The following is a 26,583-nucleotide window of genomic DNA, read 5'->3' on the forward strand; positions in this document are numbered from 1 at the left end:
CAAATCAAGTATACATTAATTACTATTAGACATTTAAGTCAGTAGATTCTAGATTGAATTAATAGAACAATTAGGAAGTGAGCAGCCATATTCAGGACTGGCATTGTCATCTGAAAATTTTACAGAGACCTTAAATAGAGAGCTTTGGACTGTAACCAGAAAGTTCTTTGTAATGGACTGAACTGCACTCTACCAAACACTGGCTTCCTCTTTGCCAGCTGTATAAATGTATGTCTGTCATATCTGTCTCTCTGTCTATATCTGTATCTTTCAGTGTACTGTATCTGTGCTTCCCTCTGTGCTTTCAGGGATTGAACAAACCCACAGAACTCTCAGGTTCATTTTTGACATTAAAACCTACAGTATTATACACTTATAACTCTCTTATTCACACCTTAAAGGAACGAGTGTAGAAACAACTAACATTATAGTCTCTGCTTCAACCTTTAGTTCTATTTGAGCCACTTTTATAACTCTTATAGCACTTGTATAACAGTTGCAAATCCCGTTATATCCAAGAAGAGTGTAATTCGGCTGTACTGTAGTCCAGGTCAGGATCACCTGTAGCGTAATTGGTATCAACTTGTAGTCGGTATCAACTTCCTGACATTTCTGAGATCTGAACTTTGACCTGTCACCCAGCTCCAATCCCTGATAGCGCACCTTGCAACTTGAATCATGATAATTACCTGTCCGTCACAAGCCTTGGATCTTGTGTACTGACTGAGTCGACAAAGGGGTTGACCCTCATTACGTCGGGGGGGGCATAGGATGGGGAGGCTTGCTTACGTTTGTCGTTTGTATGTGGAGATGGGAACACATCTCCGGAGTGGGAATGGGTGGTGATTTCAAGCTTACACTGCTCTCGCTTGAATAACTCTCCATCATCAAACATTCTCTGCTGCTCATTCACTTGCTTGCTCGCTCACTGCTGCTTGCGCTTCAGCTTTCAGAGTGTCACGCATCCATCTCATCCATGTGTGTTTACGTCTTGGCTGGTGAGCATTGCCCCTCTTATCCCTGATCCCTGTATAAGGGGAAGTCAGAGGTAAGAGATCACTGAGCTTGGGGTTCAACCCCTCTGAAGGGCAATGCCTCTGGTTTTTGCCTTTTGACTGAAACAGCCTGAGATTGGCACAGCTTTTTTGATTGACATGGCTTGCGGCCAATGTGATCTCTGGCTGGCTTTTTAGTATTACCTGGGCAACAGGGGTTCTTGAGCACCTGCCTGCACTGATGCGTTCAAGTTCTCCGCCGCCTTTGCCTCTTCCTCTTCTTCTCCTCTCAAGATTGGCTCTCTCTGGCATGCTGTGTGTCATGACTGACTTGGGGGTGTATGCATGAGGGAGGGGGGATGGAGGGGTGCAGTTCAACAAGGATATGAGTTCAACTGCTCTCTAGTGGGATCCTCCAAAGGGAGATGTTCATCAACTGCAAGGTAAAAGGAAGAGTAATAAGGTCCTGCGAAGAAAGGTCCTACATAGGCCCCTGTATGTTCACCGTAGATAATGTGATGATTCTGCTCAAAATTACGTAAGAAGAAAGCACGTCTCCTTTGTATTAGCAGTGTATCTAAGTATGAATTTCCCATAACTTCCTGTTTATTCCATTTTTTAAAAACACAACCAATAGACCTGCTCTGCGTTGGTTTAGGAAATGATGGGGATGGATTGATAGTCATAGCAGCATTTGGCCACTTGGGGGCACTGATATTCTACTTCATGGCCCTCAATGTGGGTTCTGTGGATTAATTAAATGATTTATGAATACCCAATCCTATTTTAATCCTGGATATCTGTTGCATCTACCCACACATAGAACATGTTTTATTATCTTAACTTCTAATGCCTAAAATAAAATAAAAATCTATAAATATTATATTTCTGTTGACCTCTTTTGGCTAATTAGACAGTTGCCTTTTCCTTATGTCTGCAACAGTGCTGGTTCTGGGAAATTCCGTAGCACCTTTCTGCTCATTGGTTCATTGACTTTCTCTCTGTGTCTCTATTGGTAAATGTGTTTACCTGTGATTTTCCTGCTTTTGTCTTTAACCATGTGCTCTCTTCCCTTGCCCTGTAGTCGAGCCTACAGATGTGTCCGTGTCTACAACTTTCCCTCCACCTCCTCCCACTACTACCGCTGCTACTACAACCATTAGTACCTCAACTACTACTCCCCCTACCACTACTACCACTACTACCACTACTACTACTACTACCACTACTGCTGCGACTACTGCTACCACTCCTGTGCTGGTTACCAGCACCAAGCAAGCACATACGAATGTGTTGGGTACATACAATAGGCCTACTGTTTCCTTTAGTTGACCTTTAGTTCAGTTGTTTTCTTCTATGGCATCTATGGCATAGACTAAATAGATTTACAATGGATGCACTTATAAATGTGTATTGTGTTATTTTTATATCTTGCCCAAGATTAAAGGGACACATTAACAAGCTTTAATTTGAATGGGTTTTGATTGGCTACTCCCTCCTGACCAGAAAGCAAGCATTTGGAGGAACTGGCTGCATTCCAGTATACCACTTCATTACCTTGTCATGTCTCCTTGGAGACAGGATACATGAAATTAAGTCACTTTAATGTATTGGAACGTAACCATTAACTCAACACTGTTCGGTCGGGCTGTGAGAATCCAGCATGTAATATTAACAGTTAGAGGGTGTTTGTGGGCCGTTATAATTCTGCCCAGTGCAGTTGATACCTTAACTACTGGGTACCTCCATTACAATTCAAGGCACCTCCATCAGTGTTAATACATTAACTGTGGAGTGGACACCACCAAAAGTGTTGACATCAATGTTGACACTCATTAAAAGTGTTCAAATATAACATTGGTCCAGTCCACTGTTTATAGGCCAACCCTAACCCTAACCCTAACCCTAACCCTAAAACCATTGTGTGATTTACAACCCTGCGTGTGTGGTGTTGTAACACACCCCTCTCTGCTCCACCTTGCCACGCCCCTGACCCCGCCCTGCCCTCTAGTAGGCATGGCTCCTGGGAGTGTGATCTGGAACCTGACGGTGGAGCCTAACAGTAACTACGCTAACGTCAGCTGGAACCACAACTTCCCGGCCGGCAGCAGCGAGTTCCAGCTAGAGTTCACACTGGACAGTAAGATCCACACCCAGAGTTTGTGTCAAGGCTGAGGCTAGACTGTAAGAAAAGAACCAGAGTTTGTGTCAGAGCTGAGGCTGGACAATAAGAAAAGACCCAGAGTTTAAGATCCTCAGCCTTGGGCTTATAGTAATATTCAGAAATGGGTCAAATACATATGTGCACTTGATAAAGCTTGGAGTTTGCAATTTAGGGACTATTTCATTGCTTCCATTGCAAACGGGGAAGTGAATCAAGCTCAGCTCAAGTATTTGAAAGGATTTGACATATGTATTTGACCCAAGTGTGATCATATCTAACAGCTATAGTTCAAAATCCAACCTGGGCAGAAATGTCAAGAATAAAGTTCATCTTCAGACAGTCTATCTCTGCAGAGAACCCACTGGGCTTTCTGAAGGGAACGGTGAGGCATTATTGGTGCAGGAAAAAACACAAAATGGTGTTAAAAAATCCAGTCCAATTCATGACAGCCCTTCACTCTTGTGGAGAAGCAAGGCTTTTATTCAGAGGCAAGTAAGGCAACATTCTCATCTCTATTCATCTCCACAGAAAGGCAATTTCTGAGAAGAAACTCTCAACTCTCATTTAATTTTGCCTCGGCAGAGCGGAGTTCAGTTACCTATAGAAGTCAGATTAGAATCTGTCTAGCATCCCATAGCTGTAGATGTGGGTGAAATATATAATATATTCTGTGGCATTTCCATTTGAATAATTAATGTGTTATTGTATAGCACCTCCGGTTTCTATTGCACTGTTGATTGCAGGTTTTGAGGTTTTTATTTTTTTTTTTTTTTAAATCCCTACTAAAGGCTATGTTAAATTTGTATTTTATTGTGACCATGTAGGTCCTCCGTTGCCAGTTCAAACAGAAGTTAATTTCAGAAAGAAAGAAAGAGAGAGAGAGAGAGAGAGAGAGAGAGAGAGAGGATGTGTTATTTTACCGGGCAAGAAATATACTGTTTCATGAAAAGCATTCCTTAAAAGAACTCTATGTGTATGTGTTAAATGATTCTGATTGCAGAAGAGGAGATGTTAGGTGATATTCAAGCATGTGCACACATTTCTATTTTCCCAAACTGTATCAATGGCATACTGTACTTATAACACACAATATACCCCACTTTCTCCCTATGTCTACTGCTCTCTTTCCATCTCTCTCTTTGGAAATGTGGCTTTGTATAGTTCATGTCCATAGTGTATCATGATGTCTTAACTCCCCAAACTGTGCAATGTGCAACCTTCACAGCTACTACCCAGTATCGAGCTCCTGCATCATCTGGCTGTCCGTCTGGCTGTATGTGTGGTTGTCAGGCTTGGCTTTTCCATTGGCTGGGGGGGGGGGGGCATGATGTCTTTATGAACACACACACGCGCAATTTCCCCGGCAGAGCTATCACTGTGATGATGACTAGCTGTAGTCAGTGGTGTGTATTCTATGCCAGATCTAGATTACAGGCTTGGTCTGCATGCTGCAGTACTGCTAATGTTATCGGGTGGGAAGGCAGGGAGATGCTTTCACAACGCAAGCCAAGGGCATTGGGAAGGTTAAAAAGATTGGGAAGGGAGGGCTACAAGCTGTTTGCTTTTGTCTTTCTATGTTTTGGACTCAAGGCTGTACAGATGTAGGATCTTAATTTGATCACTCTTGTTGCTGAGCATTTTTCTGCACAACAGGAAATGCAAACGGTTTGTAATTTTCACTTTAAGATAACTTGAGTTCCCCTAACAAAAAATGTATCTAAAATGTATCTACCCCTACAAAAAATGTATTATAATTCACATTTCCTGTAGTTTAGGATTATTTTCATGCTGTAGGAAACTGGCTCAAATTGAGATCCTACATCTGTACAGTCAAATAGCAAATATATTTTTCAGACATTCAACTTGTAGATTTAGCTTCATGTTTTAACTGATGCAAGGAATGAAGTGTGTTTTTATATTAGTCAGACATTCTTCCAAGTTATTGATTTTCATAGGGCTTCGGGTCTTTTTGTGGCCTAGTCAAGATTGAATTGAGTTTTCTACAGTTTTGTTTAGTTGCTTCAGAGGCTGCATTGGATGTACCAAGCTTTGGAATGGTTTTGGCTGATTGCTGTATGATGATCTCGTCTCACCCTTTCAGGGGGTCAAAGGTCATGTCATAGCATGGTGCATGAAGTCACCAGATTGCGTGCTCCTCCAGCAATCACTGACCCATGCCCCCACAGCTTGGTGTTGTCATGACCTTTGGAAAGATGCTGCGTTCCTTTCCACCATTGGTGTTTCTTCCATTGAGATGAGTGGAGGGTTATGGGTAATTGTGACACAGTGCTTTTCTACCCTCCTGCCCCATTTCAAAATAAGGATTGTTTTATAATGGTGAATTTAAATTCCACTAGTCAGGGTAATACAATTTACTGCTGGCAATTCAGCTGGGAGTTTAGTAAAACTTTGATGTCCACATTATTATAGTAGCCTGAAGGAACACCTGCTTCCTAGGTTTACACTATTTTCTCTCTCGCCAATGGAAAATGTCCCCTTTTTAGATGAGCTTTCTCAGGAGAACTATCCCTCTGGTGAGAAATGTGGTTTCACCCTCACTGAGAAGAGAATTTACCAAAAATCATCCTGAAAAAGCCATGGAACCCCGAGCTATGGCTCTTCTATTCACTTTCATTCTCTATAAATTCCATTAGATATAAATGTATCTGTATTCGATACATCGTCTTACAGATAGCTAATAATCTCAATGAGGTTGTCAATAAGTGGAGGTAAGAGGGTGTGTGTGTGTTGCATTGGGTCAGTCTCAATTCACTCCACTGGCCCACCATCTCATAGGGGGAAAAATCAGTCCTGCCCATGTAGTATCACTGCGTCGTACCCTTCCGCTTTGCGTCGTTACCACGGTAGCCTGGCCACGCCCCCACAACAGAGTGTGATTGGCCCTCTCTTGTGTCTCCAAGGCAACGGCAGTATGTCAAGCGTACCTGTGAACCAGCCGCCCATTAAGCTGGCGGGACTGATCGAAGGGGCCAAGTACCACCTGAGGGTGTACTCCAACGAATACCACAGCATCTCCAGCAATGTTGTCACCTTTGAGACCAGTGCAGGTGAGACTCCACCTGCCCAGTTGAGGGATGGTACATGGCCCGGATCAGGTCAGGTCAGATAGCCTGGGGGCCAGTCTGTGTCTGCATCAGCCCAGTCTAGGAGACTATAGCAGGCTAATACTACCGGGACCACAAGGAGGACCCAGTTCCCTAACAATGAGGTATGTTGGGTCAGAACACTGTGGTGCTCCAGCCAAGTGAAGGAAGGCTAGGAGTTGAAATAGCTCCATGTGCTGGTATTGAAGTGTTGCCATGAATTCCCCGTTCATCAATGAAATACTCAAACGCATTGTAAAGTGACTGCTTTGTCTCCGTTCAGTTGTCTGTTCTGAACTTCTGGAAATAGCTGCCATGAGTCAGCGATTTAGCTGTTTGTGATGTCTTGATTTGCCGTAGGAGAGTATTCCATGTGGTAAGAATAATCCAATGCAATGTAATGAATGAAAGCTAATACATACAATGGGTCTATAACTTGGACATATACTTTACTTTTCTCATATCTTTGTTTTGTTCTGAGCAAATTCACTTAGCTAATTTCACACTTGGTTGGTTAGTAATTATAAACTATTCATGTCATTGTCGGGGTATATTTAAGTCTGCATTTTGTTACATAATTGTTTTTCAACCAGTAGCGTACTGTGTTTGACTTATTTCAATGTTCTAGAATTATATTTTAGACCGATTTCAGATCATAATACTCTCCAGTGTCTTTGCTTGCTTTCAACATTTAAGGTTCTTTCTGTTAAAATACCTTGGTTTTGTGTTCATATCGACAAATTGACCCAACACATAATTGTATATAAGTGTATATTCAGATTACATTTGAAATGCAAAATAGAATTTCTATTTTCAAATGTTATTTTCAGGATTTGGTGAAATGAAGATAAATACTTTATTGGTACATACAGTGGGGCAAAAAGTATTTAGTCAGCCACCAATTGTGCAAGTTCTCCCACTTAAAAAGATGAGAGAGGCCTGTAATTGTCATCATAGGTACACTTCAACTATGACAGAGAAAATAACATTGTAGGATTTTTAATTTATTTATTTGCAAATTATGGTGGAAAATAAGTATTTGGTCAATAACAAAAGTTTATCTCAGTACTTTGTTATATACCCTTTGTTGGCAATGACAGAGGTCAAACGTTTTCTGTAAGTCTTCACAAGGTTTTCACACACTGTTGCTGGTATTTTGGTCCATTCCTCCATGCAGATCTCCTCTAGAGCAGTGATGTTTTGGGGCTGTTGCTGGGCAACATGGACTTTCAACTCCCTCCAAAGATTTTCTATGGGTTGAGATCTGGAGACTCGCTAGGCCACTCCAGGACCTTGAAATGCTTCTTACGAAGCCACTCCTTCGTTGCCCGGACGGTGTGTTTGGGATCATTGTCATGCTGAAAGAGCCAGCCACGTTTCATCTTCAATCCCTTCCATCCCTTGCTGATGGAAGGAGGTTTTCACTCAAAATCTCACGATACATGGCCCCATTCATTCTTTCCTTTACACGGATCAGTCGTCCTGGTCCCTTTGCAGAAAAACAGCCCCAAAGCATGATGTTTCCACCCCCATGCTTCACAGTAGGTATGGTGTTCTTTGGATGCAACTCAGCATTCTTTGTGCTCCAAACACAACGAGTTGAGTTTTTGACCATATGACATTCTCCCAATCTTCTTTTGGATCATCCAAATGCTCTCTAGCAAACTTCAGACAGGCCTGGACATGTACTGGCTTAAGCAGGGGGACACGTCTGGCACTGCAGGATTTGAGTCCCTGGCGGCGTAGTGTGTTACTGATGGTAGGCTTTGGTACTTTGGTCCCAGCTCTCTGCAGGTCATTCACTAGGTCCCCCCTGTGTGGTTCTGGGATTTTTGCTCACCGTTATTGTGATCATTTTGACTCCACGGGGTGAGATCTTGCGTGGAGCCCCAGATCGAGGAAGATTATTAGTGGTCTTCCATTTCCTAATAATTGCTGCCACAGTTGATTTCTTCAAACCAAGCTGCTTACCCATTGCAGATTCAGTCTTCCCATCCTGGTGCAGGTCTACAATTTTGTTTCTGGAGTCCTTTGACAGCCCTTTGGTCTTGGCCATAGTGGAGTTTGGAGTGTGACTGTTTGAGGTCGTGGACAGGTGTCTTTTATACTGATAACAATTTCAAACAGGTGCCATTAATACAGGTAACGAGTGGAGGACAGAGGAGCCTCTTAAAGAAGAAGTTACAGGTCTGTGAGAGCCAGAAATCTTGCTTGTTTGTTGTTGACCAAATACTTATTTTCCACCATATTTTGCAAATAAATTCATTAAAAATCCTACAATGTGATTTTCTGGATTTTTTTTTCTCGTTTTGTCTGTCATAGTTGAAGTGTACCTATGATGAAAATTACAGGCCTCTCTCATCTTTTTAAGTGGGAGAACTTGCACAATTGGTGGCTGACTAAATACTTTTTCCCCTATATATATATATATATATATAGGGGAAAAAGTATTTAAAAAAAGTATATACACAGTTTGGACACAACTACTCATTCATTTCTACATTGTAGAATAATAGTGAAGTCATCAAAACTATGAAATAACACATATGGAATCATGTTGTAACCAAATAATTTTCAAACAAATCAAAATCTATTTTATTTTTGAGATTCTTCAAAGTAGCCAACCTTTGCCTTGATTACAGCTTTGCACACTCTTGGCATTCTCTCAACCATCTTCACCTGGAATGCTTATCCAACAGTCTTGAAGGAGTTCCCACATATGCTGAGCACTTGTTCACTGCTTTTCCTTACCTCTGCGGCCCAACTCATCCCAAACCATCTCAATCTCGTTCTTGGTCAAATAGCCCTTCTACAGCCTGGAGGTGTGTTGGGTCTTTTTCCTGTTAAAAAAACAAATGATTGTCCCACGAAGCGCAAACCAGATGGGATGATGAATCGCTACAGAATGCTGTGGTAGCCATGCTGTTTAAGTGTGCCTTGAATTCTAAATACAACACTGACAGTGTCACCAGCAAAGCAACCCCACACCTCCTCCTCCATGCTTCACGGTAAAAACCACACTCTCGCACACCATCCGTTCACCTACCTTGCATCTCACCACACGGTGGTTGAAACCAAAAATCTCAAATTTGGACTCATCAGACCAAAGGACAGATTTCCACCAGTCTAATGTCCATTGCACATTTTTCTTGGCCCAAGCAAGTCTCTTCTTATTATTGGTGTCCTTTAGTAGTGGTTTCTTTGTAGCAATTTGATCATGAAAGCCTGATTCTCCTCTGAACAGTTGATGTTGAGATGTATCTGTTACTTGAACTCTGTGAAACTTTTATATGAGCTGCAATCTGAGGTGCAGTTAACTCTAATGAACTTACCCTCTACAGCAAAGGTAACTCTGGGTCTTCCTTTCCTGTGGCGGTCCTCACAAGAGACAGTTTCATCATAGCGATTGATGGTTTTTGCGACTACACTTGAAGAAACTTTCAAAGTTCTTAAAATTTTACGGATTGACTGACCTTCATGCCTTAAAAAGTAATGATGGACTGTTGTTTCTCTTTGCTTATTTGAGCTGTTCTTGACATAATATTTATTTTTAATTTAACTAGGCAAGTCAGATAAGAACAAATTCTTATTTACAGTGACAGTCAACTAAAAGGCAAAAGGCCTCCTGTGGGGTCTGGGGCTGGGATTAAAGATAAAAGCAATGAAATATGAATATAGGACAAAACACACATCATGACAAGAGAGACAACACAGCACTACATAAAGAGAGACCTAAGACAACAACATATTAAGGCAACAATACATGACAACACAGCATGGTAGCCACACAACATGACAACAGCATGGTAGCAACACAACATGGAAGCGGCACAACATGGTAGCAGCACAAAACATGGTACAAACATTATTGGGCACAGACAACAGCCAAAAAGGCAAGAGATAACAATACATCATGCAAAGCAGCCACAACTGTCAGTCAGAGTGTCCGTGATTGAGTCTTTGAAATTATTTAACCAGGCAAGTCAGTTAAGAACAAATTCTTATTTTCAATGATGGCCTAAGAACAGTGGGTCCACTGTCTGTTCAGGGGCAGAACAACAGATTTGTACCTTCTTAGCTCTGGGGTTTGAACTTGCAACCTTGCAGTTACTAGTCCAACGCTCTAACCACTAAGCTACCCTGCTGCCCCATGAATGAAGAGATTGAGATAAAACTGTCCAGTTTGACTGTTTGTTGGAGCTCGTTCCAGTCGCTCGATGCAGCGAACTGAAATAACAAGCGACCCAGGGATGTTTGTGCTTTGGGGACCTTTAACAGAATGTGACTGGCAGTGTTGAATGTGGAGGATGGGGCTGCAGTAGATATCTCAGAAAGGGGGCAGTTAAGAAAGGAGGGTTTTATAAATAAGGATCAACCAGTAGGTCTTGAGACAAATATAGAGAGATGACCAGTTTACAGAGGATTATAGAGTACAGTGATATGTCCTATAAGGAGCATTGGTGGCAAATCTGATGGACAAATGGTAAAGAACATCTAGCCACTCGAGAGCACCCTTACCTGCCAATCTATAAATTATGTCTCCGTAATTTAGCATGGGAAGGATGGTCATTTGAATCAGAGTTTGTTTGGCAGCTGGGGTGAAAGAGGAGAGATCACGATAGAGGAAACCAAGTCTAGATTTAACTTTAGCCTGCAGCTTTGATATGTGCTGAGAGAAGGACAGTGTACAGTCTAGCCATACTCCCAAGTACTTGTATGAGGTGACTACCTCAAACTCTAAACCCTCATAGGTAGTAATCACACCCATGGGGAGAAGGGCATTCTTCTTACCAAACCTTTGTTTTGGAGGTGTTCAGAACAAGGTTACGGGCAGAGAAAGCTTGTTGGACACTAAGAAAGATTTGTTGTAGAGTGTTTAACACAAAATCCGGGGAGGGGCCAGCTGAATATAAGACTGTATCATATGCATATAAATGGATGAAAGAGCTTCCTACTGCCTGAGCTATGTTGTCAATGTAAATTGAGAAGAGAGTGAGGCCTAGGATCGAGCCTTGGGATACTCCCTTGTTGACAGGCAGTGGCCGAGACAGCAGATGTTCTGACTTTATACACTGCAATCTTTGAGAGAGAGGTAGTTAGCAAACCAGGTCAACGACCCCCAACTCTTTGGAGTTGGTCTTTTTCCAATAGGGCTAACTTCTGTATACCAGCCCTACCTTGTAGCCAACTGATTGGCTCAAATGCATGAATTTAATTTGAATAAGGCTCACCTGTTAATTGAAATGCATTCCAGGTGACTACCTCATGAAGCTGGTTGAGAGAATTCCAAGAGTGTGCAAAGCTATCATCAAGGAAAAGGGTGGCTACTTTGAAGAATGTCAAATATATCATATATTTTGATTTGTTTAAAACTTTTTTGGTTACTACGTGATTCCATATGTGTTGTTTCATATGTGTTATTTCATAGTTTTAATGACTTCACTATTATTCTACAATGTAGAAAATAGTACAAATAAAGAAAAACAATTGAATGAGTAGTGGGATTCCATTGAGAGTAATAGCTCTGTGTTGAGGGAATAATGGAATATTGTGATGTTTTTGGGTTGTCATACTTTGTGTGGTTACTGTATCTTGATTTGAAAAGTCTTGGATGAGGACAGATGGTCGGACGTATTGCCAGTGACTCATCTGGGGCACAACAAACTCTTATTATTTTTCTCCCTCTCTCTGTGTGTCTCATCTCTCCCTCCTGTGTGTGTGCGTGTCAATGTGTTTGCCTGCTGACAGCCTACAGTAAAGACCAGGTGGACATTGCTACCCAGGGCTGGTTCATCGGGCTGATGTGTGCAATTGCTCTCATCATCCTCATCCTCCTCATCGTCTGCTTCATCAAGAGGAGTCGCGGAGGCAAATACCCAGGTAAGGGTTAACAGATGAGAGTTAAATACTCAGGTAAGTGTTAACAGAAGGGAGTTAAATACCCAGGTAAGGGTTAACAGAAGAGAGTTAAATACCCAGGTAAGGGATAACAGAAGGGAGTTAAATACCCAGGTAAGGGTTAACAGAAGAGAGTTAAATACCCAGGTAAGGGTTAACAGAAGAGAGTTAAATACCCAGGTAAGGGTTAACAGAAGGGAGTTAAATACCCAGGTAAGGGTTAACAGAAGGGAGTTAAATACCTAGGTAAGGGTTAACAGAAGAGAGTTAAATACCCAGGTAAGGGTTAACAGAAGAGAGTTAAATACCCAGGTAAGGGTTAACAGAAGGGAGTTAAATACCCAGGTAAGGGTTAACAGAAGAGAGTTAAATACCCAGGTAAGGGTTAACAGAAGAGAGTTAAATACCCAGGTAAGGGTTAACAGAAGAGAGTTAAACACTCAGGTAAGGGTTAACAGAAGAGAGTTAAATACCCAGGTAAGGGTTAACAGAAGAGAGTTAAATACCCAGGTAAGGGTTAACAGAAGAGAGTTAAATACCCAGGTAAGGGTTAACAGAAGAGAGTTAAATACCCAGGTAAGGGTTAACAGAAGAGAGTTAAATACCCAGGTAAGGGTTAACAGAAGAGAGTTAAATACCCAGGTAAGGGTTAACAGAAGAGAGTTAAATACCCAGGTAAGGGTTAACAGAAGAGAGTTAAATACCCAGGTAAGGGTTAACAGAAGAGAGTTAAATACCCAGGTAAGGGTTAACAGAAGAGAGTTAAATACCCAGGTAAGGGTTAACAGAAGGGAGTTAAATACCCAGGTAAGGGTTAACAGAAGAGAGTTAAATACCCAGGTAAGGGTTAACAGAAGAGAGTTAAATACCTAGGTAAGGGTTAACAGAAGGGAGTTAAATACCCAGGTAAGGGTTAACAGAAGAGAGTTAAATACCCAGGTAAGGGTTAACAGAAGGGAGTTAAATACCCAGGTAAGGGTTAACAGAAGAGAGTTAAATACCCAGGTAAGGGTTAACAGAAGAGAGTTAAATACCCAGGTAAGGGTTAACAGAAGGGAGTTAAATACCCAGGTAAGGGTCAAGAGAAGAGAGTTAAATACATAGGTAAGGTAATGATGTGGAGTGGGAGTGGGTCAAGCTCCAATGTAAGAGTTTACAGGTCAAACATAAATGTAAACGTAATGGGTTATTCAATTACGGAGAGCAGCACCCATGTAAATTCCAAGGGCTTGGTGGAGCTTTGAAAACATGTTACTCATGTGTGTCTTTTTGGCTTGATCGATCTTCAGTGCGAGAGAAAAAAGATCTCCCTCTGGATGCAGTGGATCAGAAAGGAGAGGACGGATCATTTGACTACCAGTAAGTATTTTTCCTGAATATGAATATTTCTCATATGTTTGTTCAACGTTGTATTATATGGCCCGATGTTCCCCTGGGAGGTTAAATATGTGTTTCACCAATCACTGACCGATTCATCTATGCAGATTGTCTATTGTAACACTGTGTAGACAATAGACCTAGGTATGACTGAGTCATTCAGGCTTATATAGAGGGGCATTTAGTAGGCTTTTGTCTGGTTGGTTTACTTATGTGTGTGTATACTCGTCATCATGATTATGATGTATGGTGTTCGGGCTTAGGATCATGCGTAGTAGTGTTTATCTGCATGTACTGTATTTAGACATCAGGAATGAGGCACAGGGACTCTTAGGTCTTTTAATCCTGGTGAATGTTATGACAGGAGTTACTATGTGTTAGGTCTAGCAATGCATGTGTTCAGTAGTATATATATTTGTTGGTGAGTGATTGTCTTTTGCTCATTCCAGGTCCCACTGATCTGTCTCCACTCATTTTTCTCTGTGGGGAATGAGTCTCTCTCTGTCCACCTTTACTGATTAATTAACCCTCTAACTTAACCGTCAAGTCAGCTTACTCACTCTAATCATCCTGATCCTACTTTATTGAAATGGTGCTAAAACCCATGACAGGTAGAGGGTATGTACACACTTAAATGTGTGGCTACTGTTTGTCACCTAAATCCATAACTAAAGTACATACAGAAGCATCCATACACAGCCTGTCTGGTGTGTATTGTTGTGGTGGTAACACACATAACCTTTGGCCTTTGGTTTCCAAGGTAGCAATGACCTTTGACCTCTCACATGACCAAAGCCAGTTCCTGAATGGAGATACCTTCTCAGGTGACCCTCATCCACTGTTGCCATGGTGATGCTCATATCACCGCTGACAGTGTCTTAACAACTTCAGAAGGAGAGGAAGTGCCACCTGTACTCAACACCCAGTAACACCACACAATCTGTAACCCAAACCCTTAACTGTTCTTATGAGTCTAAAATGGAACATGGCACCTTAATTTACCCAAGCTTTGGGGGCACCTTCTACCTAGACCAGTTACAATGGTTTAGTCAGGTATATTTAGAGTAATTTGAAGAGATTTCATTAGTTTTGCTTTTAGAAAGAATTACGAGCAATACAAATTATATATATATATATATTCACATACACCGGATAGCTGCAGTGAATTGTGTCGTTTTACAGGGTCAGCCATAGTAGTATGGCGCCCATGGAGCAAATAAGGGTTAAGTGCCTTGCTCAAGGACACATCGCCATATTTTTCATCTTGACATCTCGTGTATTCAAACTAGCAACCTTTCGGTTACTTGCCCGATACTCTAAACGCTAGGCTGCCTGCCGCCCAGAAAACGAGCATTACAAACGTTACACCAATTGATGAAATCATTTGAGCAGTGTTGTTGTAGGTGTTTATTCTACTTGACAACAAAGTGCTGTGGTTTTAAAGTGTTAAGTGTTTTTAAAAGCACTTGGATGTGTAGTGTGATGTTCAAAGGTGATATCAACCATTATCACTTGTGTGTGAGCAGTGCTCTACTGTAATGTTTATACAAGTGTGTGAGGCATGTCGACAATGGAAAACCAAAGCAAGTCCCTGCTCTCGTCTCTAATCAATGTCTATTAATATTACCCTCTTTCCTACAGTGAAGGTCATTGCTAAGCTCACACAGTGACACACACTCAATAGCACTGGCACTAATCCCTTTGTCTACATAACTCACACGTTGTGTTGGTGTATGTGTACGTGCATGCTTGGGCGTCTGTGTGTGTGTGTGTGTGTGTGTGTGTGTGTGTGTGTGTGTGTGTGTGTGTGTGTGTGTGTGTGTGTGTGTGTGTGTGTGTGTGTGTGTGTGTGTGTGTGTGTGTGCGTGTGTGTGTGTGCGTAAGGATGTGTGGCGTGTGAGTGTGTAGTCTCTGGCTCTCATACGCTTGTGTGTCACCTGGAGGATGTCTCCTCCCTTCCCTCTCTCTCGCTCTCTCTACTCTCTCCTATCTTCACGTCTCTTCCCTCTCTTCTCCACGCTGAAATGGTCATCTGTCCCTGACAGGAACGAAAATGAGAACGAAAACGAGAACAGGTACTTTGGTTTTGGCACGGCATCCTCCTCCCGGCCTCCGCATGTCTGGGGAAGATACTCCCCTCCAGATTGGGGGGGTTCGGGGTAATGGTGGGGGTGCGGAAGTGAGGCAATAACTGTGACGTTAGATCATGGTCTATGACCAACTTCACCCTCCTCCCTTTGCACTACTGTTCATGGGGTAGAAGGGGAAAGTGAGAGATGGGTGGTGGAGGTGGAGATGGAGGTGGACACAGTACACCAGCCAATTCAGATATCTCGGTTCCCGGGGTGTCAAACATGTGACCAGGGCGCAGCTGAGACTCTCCGGGTAGTGTGAATACACAGAGAGAAGTGAGAAGAGTGATGTTTCTACACAGCTTCCGGCAAGGGACTTCAGAAATATGTAGCTAAGCTGTAGCTAATTAACAAAAGCTTCTATAATCAGTCCCTGACTCTTTGGGTATATAGTCTACTTCCATAAAATTAGGTCCACTTTCCCTTCATGGCAGGTTAATGAATAGGACAATCCCACTTCAGGGCTAAACCATGTTTTGCCTAACCTTGGCCTAACCTTAAGGCTAAGATCATCTATTGCCCTGTGTATCCATGGCCTGGCCATGGCTGTTCCACACCTGCTACCTCACCAGCAGAACAACAGCTGTTACAATAGGCAAAATAACTTAAAGCCCAGGGCTGTTCTGGACCTGTTCAATACAGGCCTCTGGTGGAGAGTTGTCTTGGCAGGGACCAGATCCATCCATGGGTTATTCAGGGTTAAGAGCAGCAAGTGTTCAATATGGGGCAAGTGAGGCTAATCATAGCTGTGGTTTAAGCGTCGCCTCAGGCTCATGACATTCAAGTGAGAAAAGCGTGTTAGTGTTCAGGGCTCCGCTGAAGTGCGCAGACAGTGAGCCAAGGCTCGGTACTGTGAAGGCCTGTTCTTATTACCAGTCTGCAGGATATCACAGGGTTGGAAAAGCAGATTTCATGGTACCACAGGCCTCACTTTAGATCCACAGCTGAAGAGTCACTAATCTCAATATACTCTGAAAGTGTCAATTTAATCAGGTAATAAAGTGTCAAGTAAATCCAGGTAATTTGCAAATGAGAGAGAGAGCGAAGGAGAGCTAGAGAGAGAGAGAATATGCAGGGTTTTCTTATCTCTCCCTAGAGAGCTGTCAAGTGTTTCATGGATCAAGTAGGTGATGTGGTGATCCTGAAACTGATCGTGAACACTGAGAAGTCCTGAACCCTTTGTCTCTGTCGAGGCTTTGAGCGTGTTTTCCTACCCTTAAGGTTAATTGCTTTGTTTTTCTTCCAACAGCTGACATTTCAAAAGGCAGCAACCAACAGGTGCAGAGGTGAAGGCTGAGGACGGAAATCAATTTGGGCTCAAGTGAGAGGGAGGGAGGGAGGGAGGGAGGGAGGGAAGAAGGTGTAGGGTAGAATCTGATGGAGAGAGGGTTTAGGGAGGGAGGTAGGAAGGGAAGAAGGTGTAGGGTAGAATCTGATGGAGAGAGGGTTTAGGGAGGGAGGTAGGAAGGAAGGGAAGAAGGTGTAGGGTAGAATCTGATGGAGAGAGGGTTTAGGGAGGGAGGTAGGAAGGGAAGAAGGTGTAGGGTAGAATCTGATGGAGAGAGGGTTTAGGGAGGGAGGTAGGAAGGTGTAGGGTAGAATCTGATGGAGAGAGGGTTTAGGGAGGGAGGTTGGAAGGTGTAGGGTAGAATCTGATGGAGAGAGGGTTTAGGTAGGGAGGTAGGAAGGTGTAAGGTAGAATCTGATGGAGAGAGGGTTTAGGGAAGTTGGAAGGTCTTCCGTTGGAGTTTGACACCCTCGAGGAACCAATTTGGGGAATAAGCAGCAGAGAACATTTTGCAACATGTGAAAATAAAGCCTTTGTATGCAGATAAAATATAAACACGTACAACCCTATTTCCTCCCTACATCCTGACATTCACTGCTGCTCACGCCCAATAAACAAATGTTTATTCTGTCCCGTTTCGGTTGAGTCGACCTCGGCCTTCAAAAGGGTCAAACTGACAGATATGTCGATAAAAATAAACATGCAGGAGTCAACTTAGTATGTTCTGGCCCACATGAAAAATTACTACAGTGTACTATAGAATACTACAGTACTTACTATAGTAAACTGTAGTATACTGTATAATACTATACTACACACTGTAGTATCCATTAAACATGGGTAGTACTTACTGTAGAGAACACTGTAATAAATACTAAAGTTATGTCCGTAAAAACACTACAGTCCGTAAAAACAGTACACTTTTTAAATTATTGTAAAAACAACCGTATTGAATTTGCATATATCTTGCCCATTCCCCTCCCCATATCGCAGTTTGTGCCACCCATAAGTGAGAAATCTACATGCCAAGTGTCAACCATATATTGTTCCCCCACAGGTTATGGAAAATGTGCTATTTTATTATTCCTCCAATAGGTTTCCTGAAGGAGAAACCCTCCACTTCAATGTCAAACACTATAGTAAATATTACAGTAATGTCTGCAAAAACACTACAGTAAATACTGTAGTACAGTCCACAAAACACTACAGTAAATACTACAACAAACTACAATCTGCAAAAACACTACATTAATTTCTATAGTATATACAGTTTTCTTTTAATACACTATTTATACACATTACAGTATAATACAGTATGATACATTATACTACAGTAAATATGACAGAATAAGACAGTATTCACTGTAGTATTTTTGCAGACTTTAGCAAAAACACTATAATAAATACTATAGTATTTATACCATATTATAAACTGCGGGTTCAAGCCCTGAATGCTGATTGGCTGAAAGCCGTGGTGTAACACGGTTATGAGAAAACATTTGTTACTGCTCTAATGATGTTGGTAACCAGTGTATAATAGCAATAAGGCACCTCGGGGGTTTGTGGTATATGGCCAATATTCCACAGCTAATCACTGTATCCAGGCACTCCACGTTGCATTGTGCGTAAGAACAGCCCTTAGACGTGGTATATTGGCCATATACCACACCCCCTCGTGCCTTGTTGCTAAAATATAGAGTATAGTATTTTTTCATGTGGGGGAGTACTTTTCTTAATTTATGATGTATAAACACTTTGACAGTTCTATCTCTGCATGTGCGTGACTCTATGGCAGTGGTGGCCCACCCTGCTTCTGGAACGCCACAGTGTGCAAGCTTTTGTTCCAGCCCAGTTTTAACACACTTGATGTAACGTTCTGTGGTTTGTACATTGAAGACTGGTTGATTGTTTGAGTCGGGGTGTTAAAGCTGGGCTGGAACAAAAGCCTGCAGCTCTTCAGGACAAGGTCTGGCCATCCCTGGTCTATGGTGTATCCAGTTTGACTTTCTGTTGTGCTACAGACTCAGCTGTGAGGGCCTTCATTTGCCAAACCCACAGATGCGTTCCTTGATGTATCTCTGGTCCCTTGTGTTACTTGCGGCTTGAGACGGCTTCAATGGCCTCCATCTGTCCATTCATTCCTCCGTAGAAGGCATTTTCTTCAGTTGAAGAAGGTTCAAGCCTCACGTCACACCGTGGACCAGAGCTAGCCTTGATGCACCTCATGACCAGATAGATAGTTATCCCATTTTCCTTTGGCTATGTAAAACCTCATTCTACGGCTTTTTGTTCCTGATCCAATGATTATTGTTGCTTCATCTGTGTTTTTGTTTGTTTGATGTCATAGTATGGGGCAACTATGTATGGGCACTCAAATGTTTTTGACCCACTAGTAAATGTGATTTTAGGTCTATATCACTCAGGTATATTAGCAAATCCCCCCCATTCAAGATCTCATTTAGGATCTCATTTTCAGTCCCTGTGTTTATTCAGTATGTTTGTCAGTTCAGTGTGTTTTAAGCCATCTCTGTTTTTTGTTCTTCCTCACCTTACGTATTTTTCCTTTGTCTTTCTGTTTTGGTTTCTGTTCCCATTGGGTCAAATCAAGTTGTTCCTTCAAAAGGTATGGAAGGTGTAGAAGCCTGTTCTGCACAGTGCACACCACAACCAGAATAACCCTGAAGTAATATGCATTATTTACTTTGAGATCGCTCAGACTTCTTGCATTGGATTTTAATCGATTAATATCTAATCACACTCTAATCACAACCTGTTGAATTGACTGAACATTGACCATTCTGTTTTCAATTGAATGAAACATATTCTCACTAAGGTTTAACCAACTAAAATCCTAATTTAATTTACAAGATATTGTTGATTCCAGTCATGTCGAAGTAAGCGGAGGTGGAAAGTAACAAACTGATGTTGACATTTACGCAATTGATTCCTCTAGTCCAATTGATATGTTAATTGGGCTGGATAATATTCATCTTTATAGAAAAAAAATGCTCAAATAACAAAGATGAAACAGTTTGTTTTGAAAGCAGTTTCAGACACTGCAGCTTATTTCAGTAGAATAAAGTATTCCCAGTTACTTTTTCCACCTTTGCTCCTTTCTTAAAAAATAATCTAATCAGATAATTGAATCATTCTACACCCTCTCATTCTAAAGAGGTTTAAAGTCGAGGGAAAGCTTGGTCTTTTATACCTCCTCTAAACCTTCTGGCTCACTAATATTGCTTGAGCGATAAGGTCAACACACGAAAGCTGGGAAACCCGCGACCTGAGCCAAGTTTTTTTTGATGACTTTGCCACTCTAGTAGATTTATTCAATTATATAATGTGGAGATGTCCTCATAATTCAGCTGTAATACTCCACTCTTGAGTGGATTTAGAACTATGGACAATAGTTTCGTATTTGCCAGCTGCTATGCTTCTCACCTTATGGTTCGATAAATCTTAGTGAATTTGAGGGTTGTGAAAATCTAATAAATTCATTTCTCCATCTGCTCAGGTCTACTAAAAATCAAGGTTGTCATTGACCATGCCTGTATAAGGCCAATGTTTACATACACTATTGTATGTATGAGAGTGAGTTCTAACACTCCTGATAAATTCCTCTCTCAGTATATTAATCGATTAAAACATCAAAAACATCCCGTGCAGATATCCAGTTTCCTCCCATCTATTTCACTCTCTCTATTTTCTGGTCTACTTATCTTCTCTAGACTCTCACTCTCTCATGTATGATAAGATGGCAGCTCTGAGGACTGCGAGTCTTGCCGGTTCCTGCTTGACATTGCTTTTGTATTGCATTTTCTGCGTTCACTGTTACTTTGTTTGCCCAGAATGTTCGTGCTATATTCCTACAACCGACAAACACCTCTGGATCATGATCGGAAGCTACACACTTATCGCTCAGCCTCCCAGATCTGGAATAATACATTAGTTCCATAGTCCCTCGCACAGCAGGCTTACCTGACCGAAGGCAAAGCCGGTGATGAAGAAAACCTAAAAGGGTTCTTCTGCTGTCCCCGTAGGATATCTATTTGAAGAACCCTCTTGGTTCCAGGTAGAACCCTTGTGTGTTCCATGTAGAGTCCTTTATACAGAGGGTTCTACATGGAACCCAAAGGGGTTCTCCTTTGGGGACAGCCGAAGAACCCCTTTGGAACCCCTTTTTTCTAAGAGTGTAGTATCCTGATGGCTAATGTCCAATTGCTGGAAAATAAACTTTGAGCTCAGAGCAAGGCTTCAATCGCAGAGGGACATCAGGGAATGCTGTGACTTTGTTTTTACAGAGACATGGCTTACGTGAAACTCACTCGACTCTGCTTTCCGACTAGATGGCCTTTCCATTTTCCATATGGATCGTATGGTGGCTTCTGGTAAGAGTAGGGGAGGTGTATGCTTCCTCATCAACATTTCCTTGTGTAATGAAATTAAAAACATCTCAAGCTCCTGATCACAACCGACCTGGAGTTCCTGATGCTAAAATGCCAACCCCACTATATGTTGAGGGCATTCATATGTATTATTATCACAGCTGTGTACATACCACCACAAGCAACCAGCAAGGTGGCACTCAGCGAACTGTACAATAATGTTAGCCTGCAAGAAACCTCTCACCCGGAAGCTGTCTTTCTCGCAGGAGATTTTAACCAAGAAAATCTTTTAAAAATTATTCTGAAGTATCGCCAACATGTATCCTGCCTCACGAGAGGACCATGCGGGACCATCTGTACACAAACATCCATGACTCGTACAAAGCAATCCCCCGCCCCCACTTCAGCCAATAAGATCCCGGCTCTGTGTTCCTACTCCATGCCTACAAGCAGAAACTCAAGACGGAGCCACCAACACAGAAAATAGTGAGGAGCTGGACAGAGGAATGAATCTCAATGCTGCAGGACTGTTTTGAGAATACTGATTAGATGTTTTATTTTATTCATCCACCCAGAACTTATCCATTAACATTGAGAAATATACACTGCTCAAAAAAAGAAAGGGAACACTAAAATAACACATCCTAGATCTGAATGAATGAAATATTATTGTGCTGACAACAAGATCACACAAAAATGATCAATGGAAATCAAATTTATCAACCCATGGAGGTCTGGATTTGGAGTCACACTCAAAATTAAAGAGGAAAACCACACTACAGGCTGATCCAACTTTGATTTAATGTCCTTAAAACAAGTCAAAATGAGGCTCAGTAGTGTGTGTGGCCTCCACGTGTCTGTATGACCTCCCTACAACGCCTGGGCATGCTCCTGATGAGGTGGCGGATGGTCTCCTGAGGGATCTCCTACCAGACCTGGACTAAAGCGTCCGCCAACTCCTGGACAGTCTGTGGTGCAACGTGGCATTGGTGGATGGAGCGAGACATGATGTCCCAGATGTGCTCAATTGGCCAGTCCATAGCATCAATGCCTTCCTCTTGCAGGAACTGCTGACACACTCCAGCCACGTGAGGTCTAGCATTGTCTTGCATTAGGAGGAACCCAGGGCCAACCGCACCAGCATATGGTCTCACAAGATGTCTGAGGATCTCATCTCGGTACCTAATGGCAGGCTACCTCTGGTGAGCACATGGAGGGCTGTGCGGCCCCCCAAAGAAATGCCAACCTACATCATGACTGACCCACCACCAAACCGGTCATGCTGGAAGATGTTGCAGGCAGCAGAACATTCTCCATGGCTTCTCCAGACTGTCACGTCTGTCACATGTGCTCAGTGTGAACCTGCTTTCATCTGTGAAGAGCACAGGGCGCCAGTGGCGAATTTGCCAATCTTGGTGTTCTCTGGCAAATGAAAAACGTCCTGTACGGTGTTGGGCTGTAAGCACAACCCCCACCTGTGGTCTTCGGGCCCTCATACCACACTCATGGAGTCTGTTTCTGACTGTTTGAGCAGACACATGCACATTTGTGGCCTGCTGGAGGTCATGGCAGTGCTCCTCCTGCTCCTCCTTGCACAAAGGCGGAGGTAGTGGTCCTGCTGCTGGGTTGTTGCCCTCCTACGGCCTCCTCCACGTCTCCTGATGTACTGGCCTGTCTCTTGGTAGCGCCTTCATGCTCTGGACACTACGCTGACAGACACAGCAAACCTTCTTGCCACAGCTCGCATTGATGTTCCATCCTGGATGAGCTGCACTACCTGAGCCACTTGTGTGGGTTGTAGACTCCGTCTCATGCTACCACTAGAGTGAACGCACCACCAGCATTCAAAAGTGACCAAAACATCAGCCAGGAAGCATAGGAACTGAGAAGTGGTTTGTGGTCACCACCTGCAGAACCACTCCTTTATTGGGGGTGTCTTGCTAATTACCTATAATTTCCACCTGTTGTCTATTCCATTTGCACAACAGCATGTGAAATGTATTGTCAATCAGTGTAACGGTTTTCGTCTGTCGAAGGAGAAGCGGACCAAAATGCAGCATGGTAGTTATTCATGTTCTTTAATAAATGAACTAGACATGAAATAACGAACAAAACAAAGAACGAACGTGAAAACCTATACAGCCTATCTGGTGAACACAAACACAGAGACAGGAACAATCACCCACGAAATACTCAAAGAATATTGCTGCCTAAATATGGTTCCCAATCAGAGACAACGATAAACACCTGCCTCTGATTGAGAACCACTCCAGACAGCCATAGACTATGCTAGAATACCCCCACTAAGCCACACACCCAACACCTAACAACACCCCAAGACAAAACACACCACAATAAACCCATGTCACACCCCGGCCTGACCAAATAAATAAACACAAACACAATATACTATGACCATGGCGTGACAGAACCCCCCACCCCCCTAAGGTGCGGACTCCCGGACGCACACCAAAAACCATAGGGGAGTGTCCGGGTGGGCGTCTGTCCATGGTGGCGTCTCCGGCGCAGGACGTGGACCCCACTCTATCAATGTCTTAGTCCCTCCTCCTCGCGTCCTTGGATAGTCCACCCTCGCAGCCGACCATAGCCTAGTAGTCCTCACCCAGAACCCCACTGGACTGAGGGGCAGCTCAGGACTGAGGGGCAGCTCGGGACTGAGGCAGCTCGGGACTGAGGGGTAGCTCGGGACTGAGGGGAAGCTCGGGACTGAGGGGAAGCTCAGCAATGAGGGGAAGCTCAGTACTGATGGGAAGCTCAGCACTGAGAGGAAGCCCAGCACTGAGAGGAAGCTCAGCACTGAGAGGACGCTCAGGCAGGTAGTTGGATCCGGCAGAACCTGGCTGGCTGGCGGTTCTGGCAGATCCTGGCTGACTGGCGGATCTGGAAGAGTCTGGCTGACTGGCGGATCTGGAAGAGTCTGGTTGACTGGCAGATCTGGAAGTGTCTGGCTGACTGGCAGATCTGGAAGAGTCTGGCTGACTGGCGGATCCTGGCTGACTGGCAGATCTGGAAGAGTCTGGCTGACTGGTGGATCTGGAGGAGTCTGGCTGACTGGCGTATCCTGGCAGACTGACGGCTCTGGCTGCTCCATGCTGACTGGCAGCTCTGGCTGCTCCATGCTGACTGGTAGCTCTGGCAGCTCCTTGCAGACTGGCAGCTCCTTGCAGACTGGCAGCTCCTTGCAGACTGGCAGCTCTGGCTGCTCCATGCAGACTGGCAGCTCTGGCTGCTCCATGCAGACTCGCAGCTCTGGCAGCTCCTTGCAGACTGGCAGCTCCTTGCAGACTGGCAGCTCCTTGCAGATTGGCAGCTCCTTGCAGACTGGCAGCTCTGGCTGCTCCATGCAGACTGGCAGCTCTGGCTGCTCCATGCAGACTCGCAGCTCTGGCTGCTCCATGCAGACTCGCAGCTCTGGCTGCTCCATGCAGGCTGGCAGCTCTGGCTGCGCTAAACAGGCAGGAGACTCCGGCAGCGCTGTAGAGGCGGAAGGCTCTAGCAGCGCTGAACAGGCGGGAGACTCCGACAGCGCAGGAGAGGAGGAAAGCTCCGGCAGCGCTGGAGTAGCGAGGCGCTCTGTAGGCCTGATGCATGGTGCTGGCACTGGTGGTACTGGGCCGAGGACACGCACAGGAAGCCTGGTGCGGGGAGCTGCCCCCGAAGGGCTGGTGTGTGGAGGTGGCACAGGATGGGCTAGACCGTGAAGGCGTACTGGAGATCTTGAGAGCAGTGCTGGCACAGAACGTGCAAGGCTAGGGAGGTGCACAGGAGGCCTGGTGCATGAGGCTGGCACCATCTCCACCAGCCGACTAACACGCACCTCAGGACGAGTATGGAGCGCTGACCCAGGTGCCATCAAATCCCCGACACGCTCCGTCGGGCGAATTCCATGCTTAAAGCACCAACACAGCAACTCCCTCATTTCTCTCTCCTCCAATTTCCGCATTAACTCCTTCAGCATCTCTGCTTCGCTGACCTCCAACACCGGTTCTGGTTCTGGTCTCCTCCTTGGCTCCTCACGATAAACAGGGAGAGTTGGCTCAGGTCTGACTCCTGACTCTGCCACACTCTCTCTGAGCCTCGTCCACCAAGAAATTTTTGGGGCTGACTCTCAGGCTTCCATCCGCGTCGCCGTGCTGCCTCCTCATACCGGCGCCTCTCCGCTTTCATCGCCTCCAGTTCTTCTTTGGGGTGGCGATATTCTCCAGGCTGAGCCCAGGGTCCTTCTCCGTCCAATTCGTCCTCCCATGTCCATTCCTCTCTTTGTTGCTCCTGCTGTTGCTGTTGCCTGTTACCACGCCGCTTGGTCCCGTTGTGGTGGGTGATTCTGTAAAGGTTCTTGTCTGTCGAAGGAGAAGCGGACCAAAATGCAGCGTGGTAGTTATTCATGTTCTTTAACAAATGAACTAGACATGAAATAACGAACAAAACAAAGAACGAACGTGAAAACCTATACAGCCTATCTGGTGAACACAAACACAGAGACAGGAACAATCACCCACGAAATACTCAAAGAATATTGCTGCCTAAATATGGTTCCCAATCAGAGACAACGATAAACACCTGCCTCACACCCCGGCCTGACCAAATAAATAAAAAGACAAACACAATACACTACGACCAGGGCGTGACAATCAGTGTTGCTTCCTAAGTGGACAGTTAGATTTCACAGAAGTGTGATTGATTTGGAGTTACATTGTGTTGTTTAAGTGTTCCCTTTATTTTTTTGAGCAGTGTACATCGTCAGTCGCAGGCTTCATTAGAAAATGTGTTGATGATGTTGTACACACAATACCAATCTGGACATAACCCAACCAAAAACCCTGGATGAAAAGACAAATCCATACCATGCTGTGAGCCCGTATTGCAGCATTTAATGTCAGCCGAACAAACCACAAAGACTCGGTGGGAAGTGCACTAAGCAAGCAGGGACGAGCTCCGCAAATCCATTCATTCGACAACTCAGACTTGCGACATGTGGCAAGGACTACAGGTTATTACTGACTACAAAGGCAAATCCAGCGGATTGGTGCCAACCGAAGCCTCCCTCCAAGATAAGTTTAACATATTCTATGCTCGCTTTGGGGCAGACAATACAGAGCAATCCAAGAAGTATCTCTCTGCTCCGGATGACCAGGTGCTTTCGCTCCTCAAGGCTGATGTGAGGAAAGATCTCAAGAGGGAATATTCACAAAGTCACCAGCCAAATGGCATCTCTGACT

At 43.8% G+C, this 26,583-nt stretch overlaps 1 protein-coding gene across 12 annotated transcripts in view; it reads left to right on the top strand.

The window, feature by feature from the left end:
- Positions 1-26,583, top strand: part of nfasca (neurofascin homolog (chicken) a) — a 153,284-nt gene that overhangs the window by 120,561 nt on the left and 6,140 nt on the right. For 6 of the 12 annotated variants that reach the window (XM_064965816.1, XM_064965813.1, XM_064965819.1 and 3 more), the window contains 5 exons: positions 2,080-2,292; positions 3,007-3,135; positions 6,081-6,227; positions 12,012-12,143; positions 13,451-13,520. In XM_064965816.1, coding sequence (XP_064821888.1) covers positions 2,080-2,292; positions 3,007-3,135; positions 6,081-6,227; positions 12,012-12,143; positions 13,451-13,520 — 691 coding nt within the window. Of the gene's footprint in view, positions 1-2,079; positions 2,293-3,006; positions 3,136-6,080; positions 6,228-12,011; positions 12,144-13,450; positions 13,525-13,987; positions 15,476-15,583; positions 15,614-19,566; positions 19,582-26,583 lie in introns of those variants that run through there. The other 6 variants (XM_064965822.1, XM_064965823.1, XM_064965824.1 and 3 more) reach the window with 5 other exon arrangements.

The sequence above is a fragment of the Oncorhynchus masou genome, chromosome 5 (assembly GCF_036934945.1).
Source record: "Oncorhynchus masou masou isolate Uvic2021 chromosome 5, UVic_Omas_1.1, whole genome shotgun sequence".
NCBI classification, from domain to species: domain Eukaryota; kingdom Metazoa; phylum Chordata; class Actinopteri; order Salmoniformes; family Salmonidae; genus Oncorhynchus; species Oncorhynchus masou.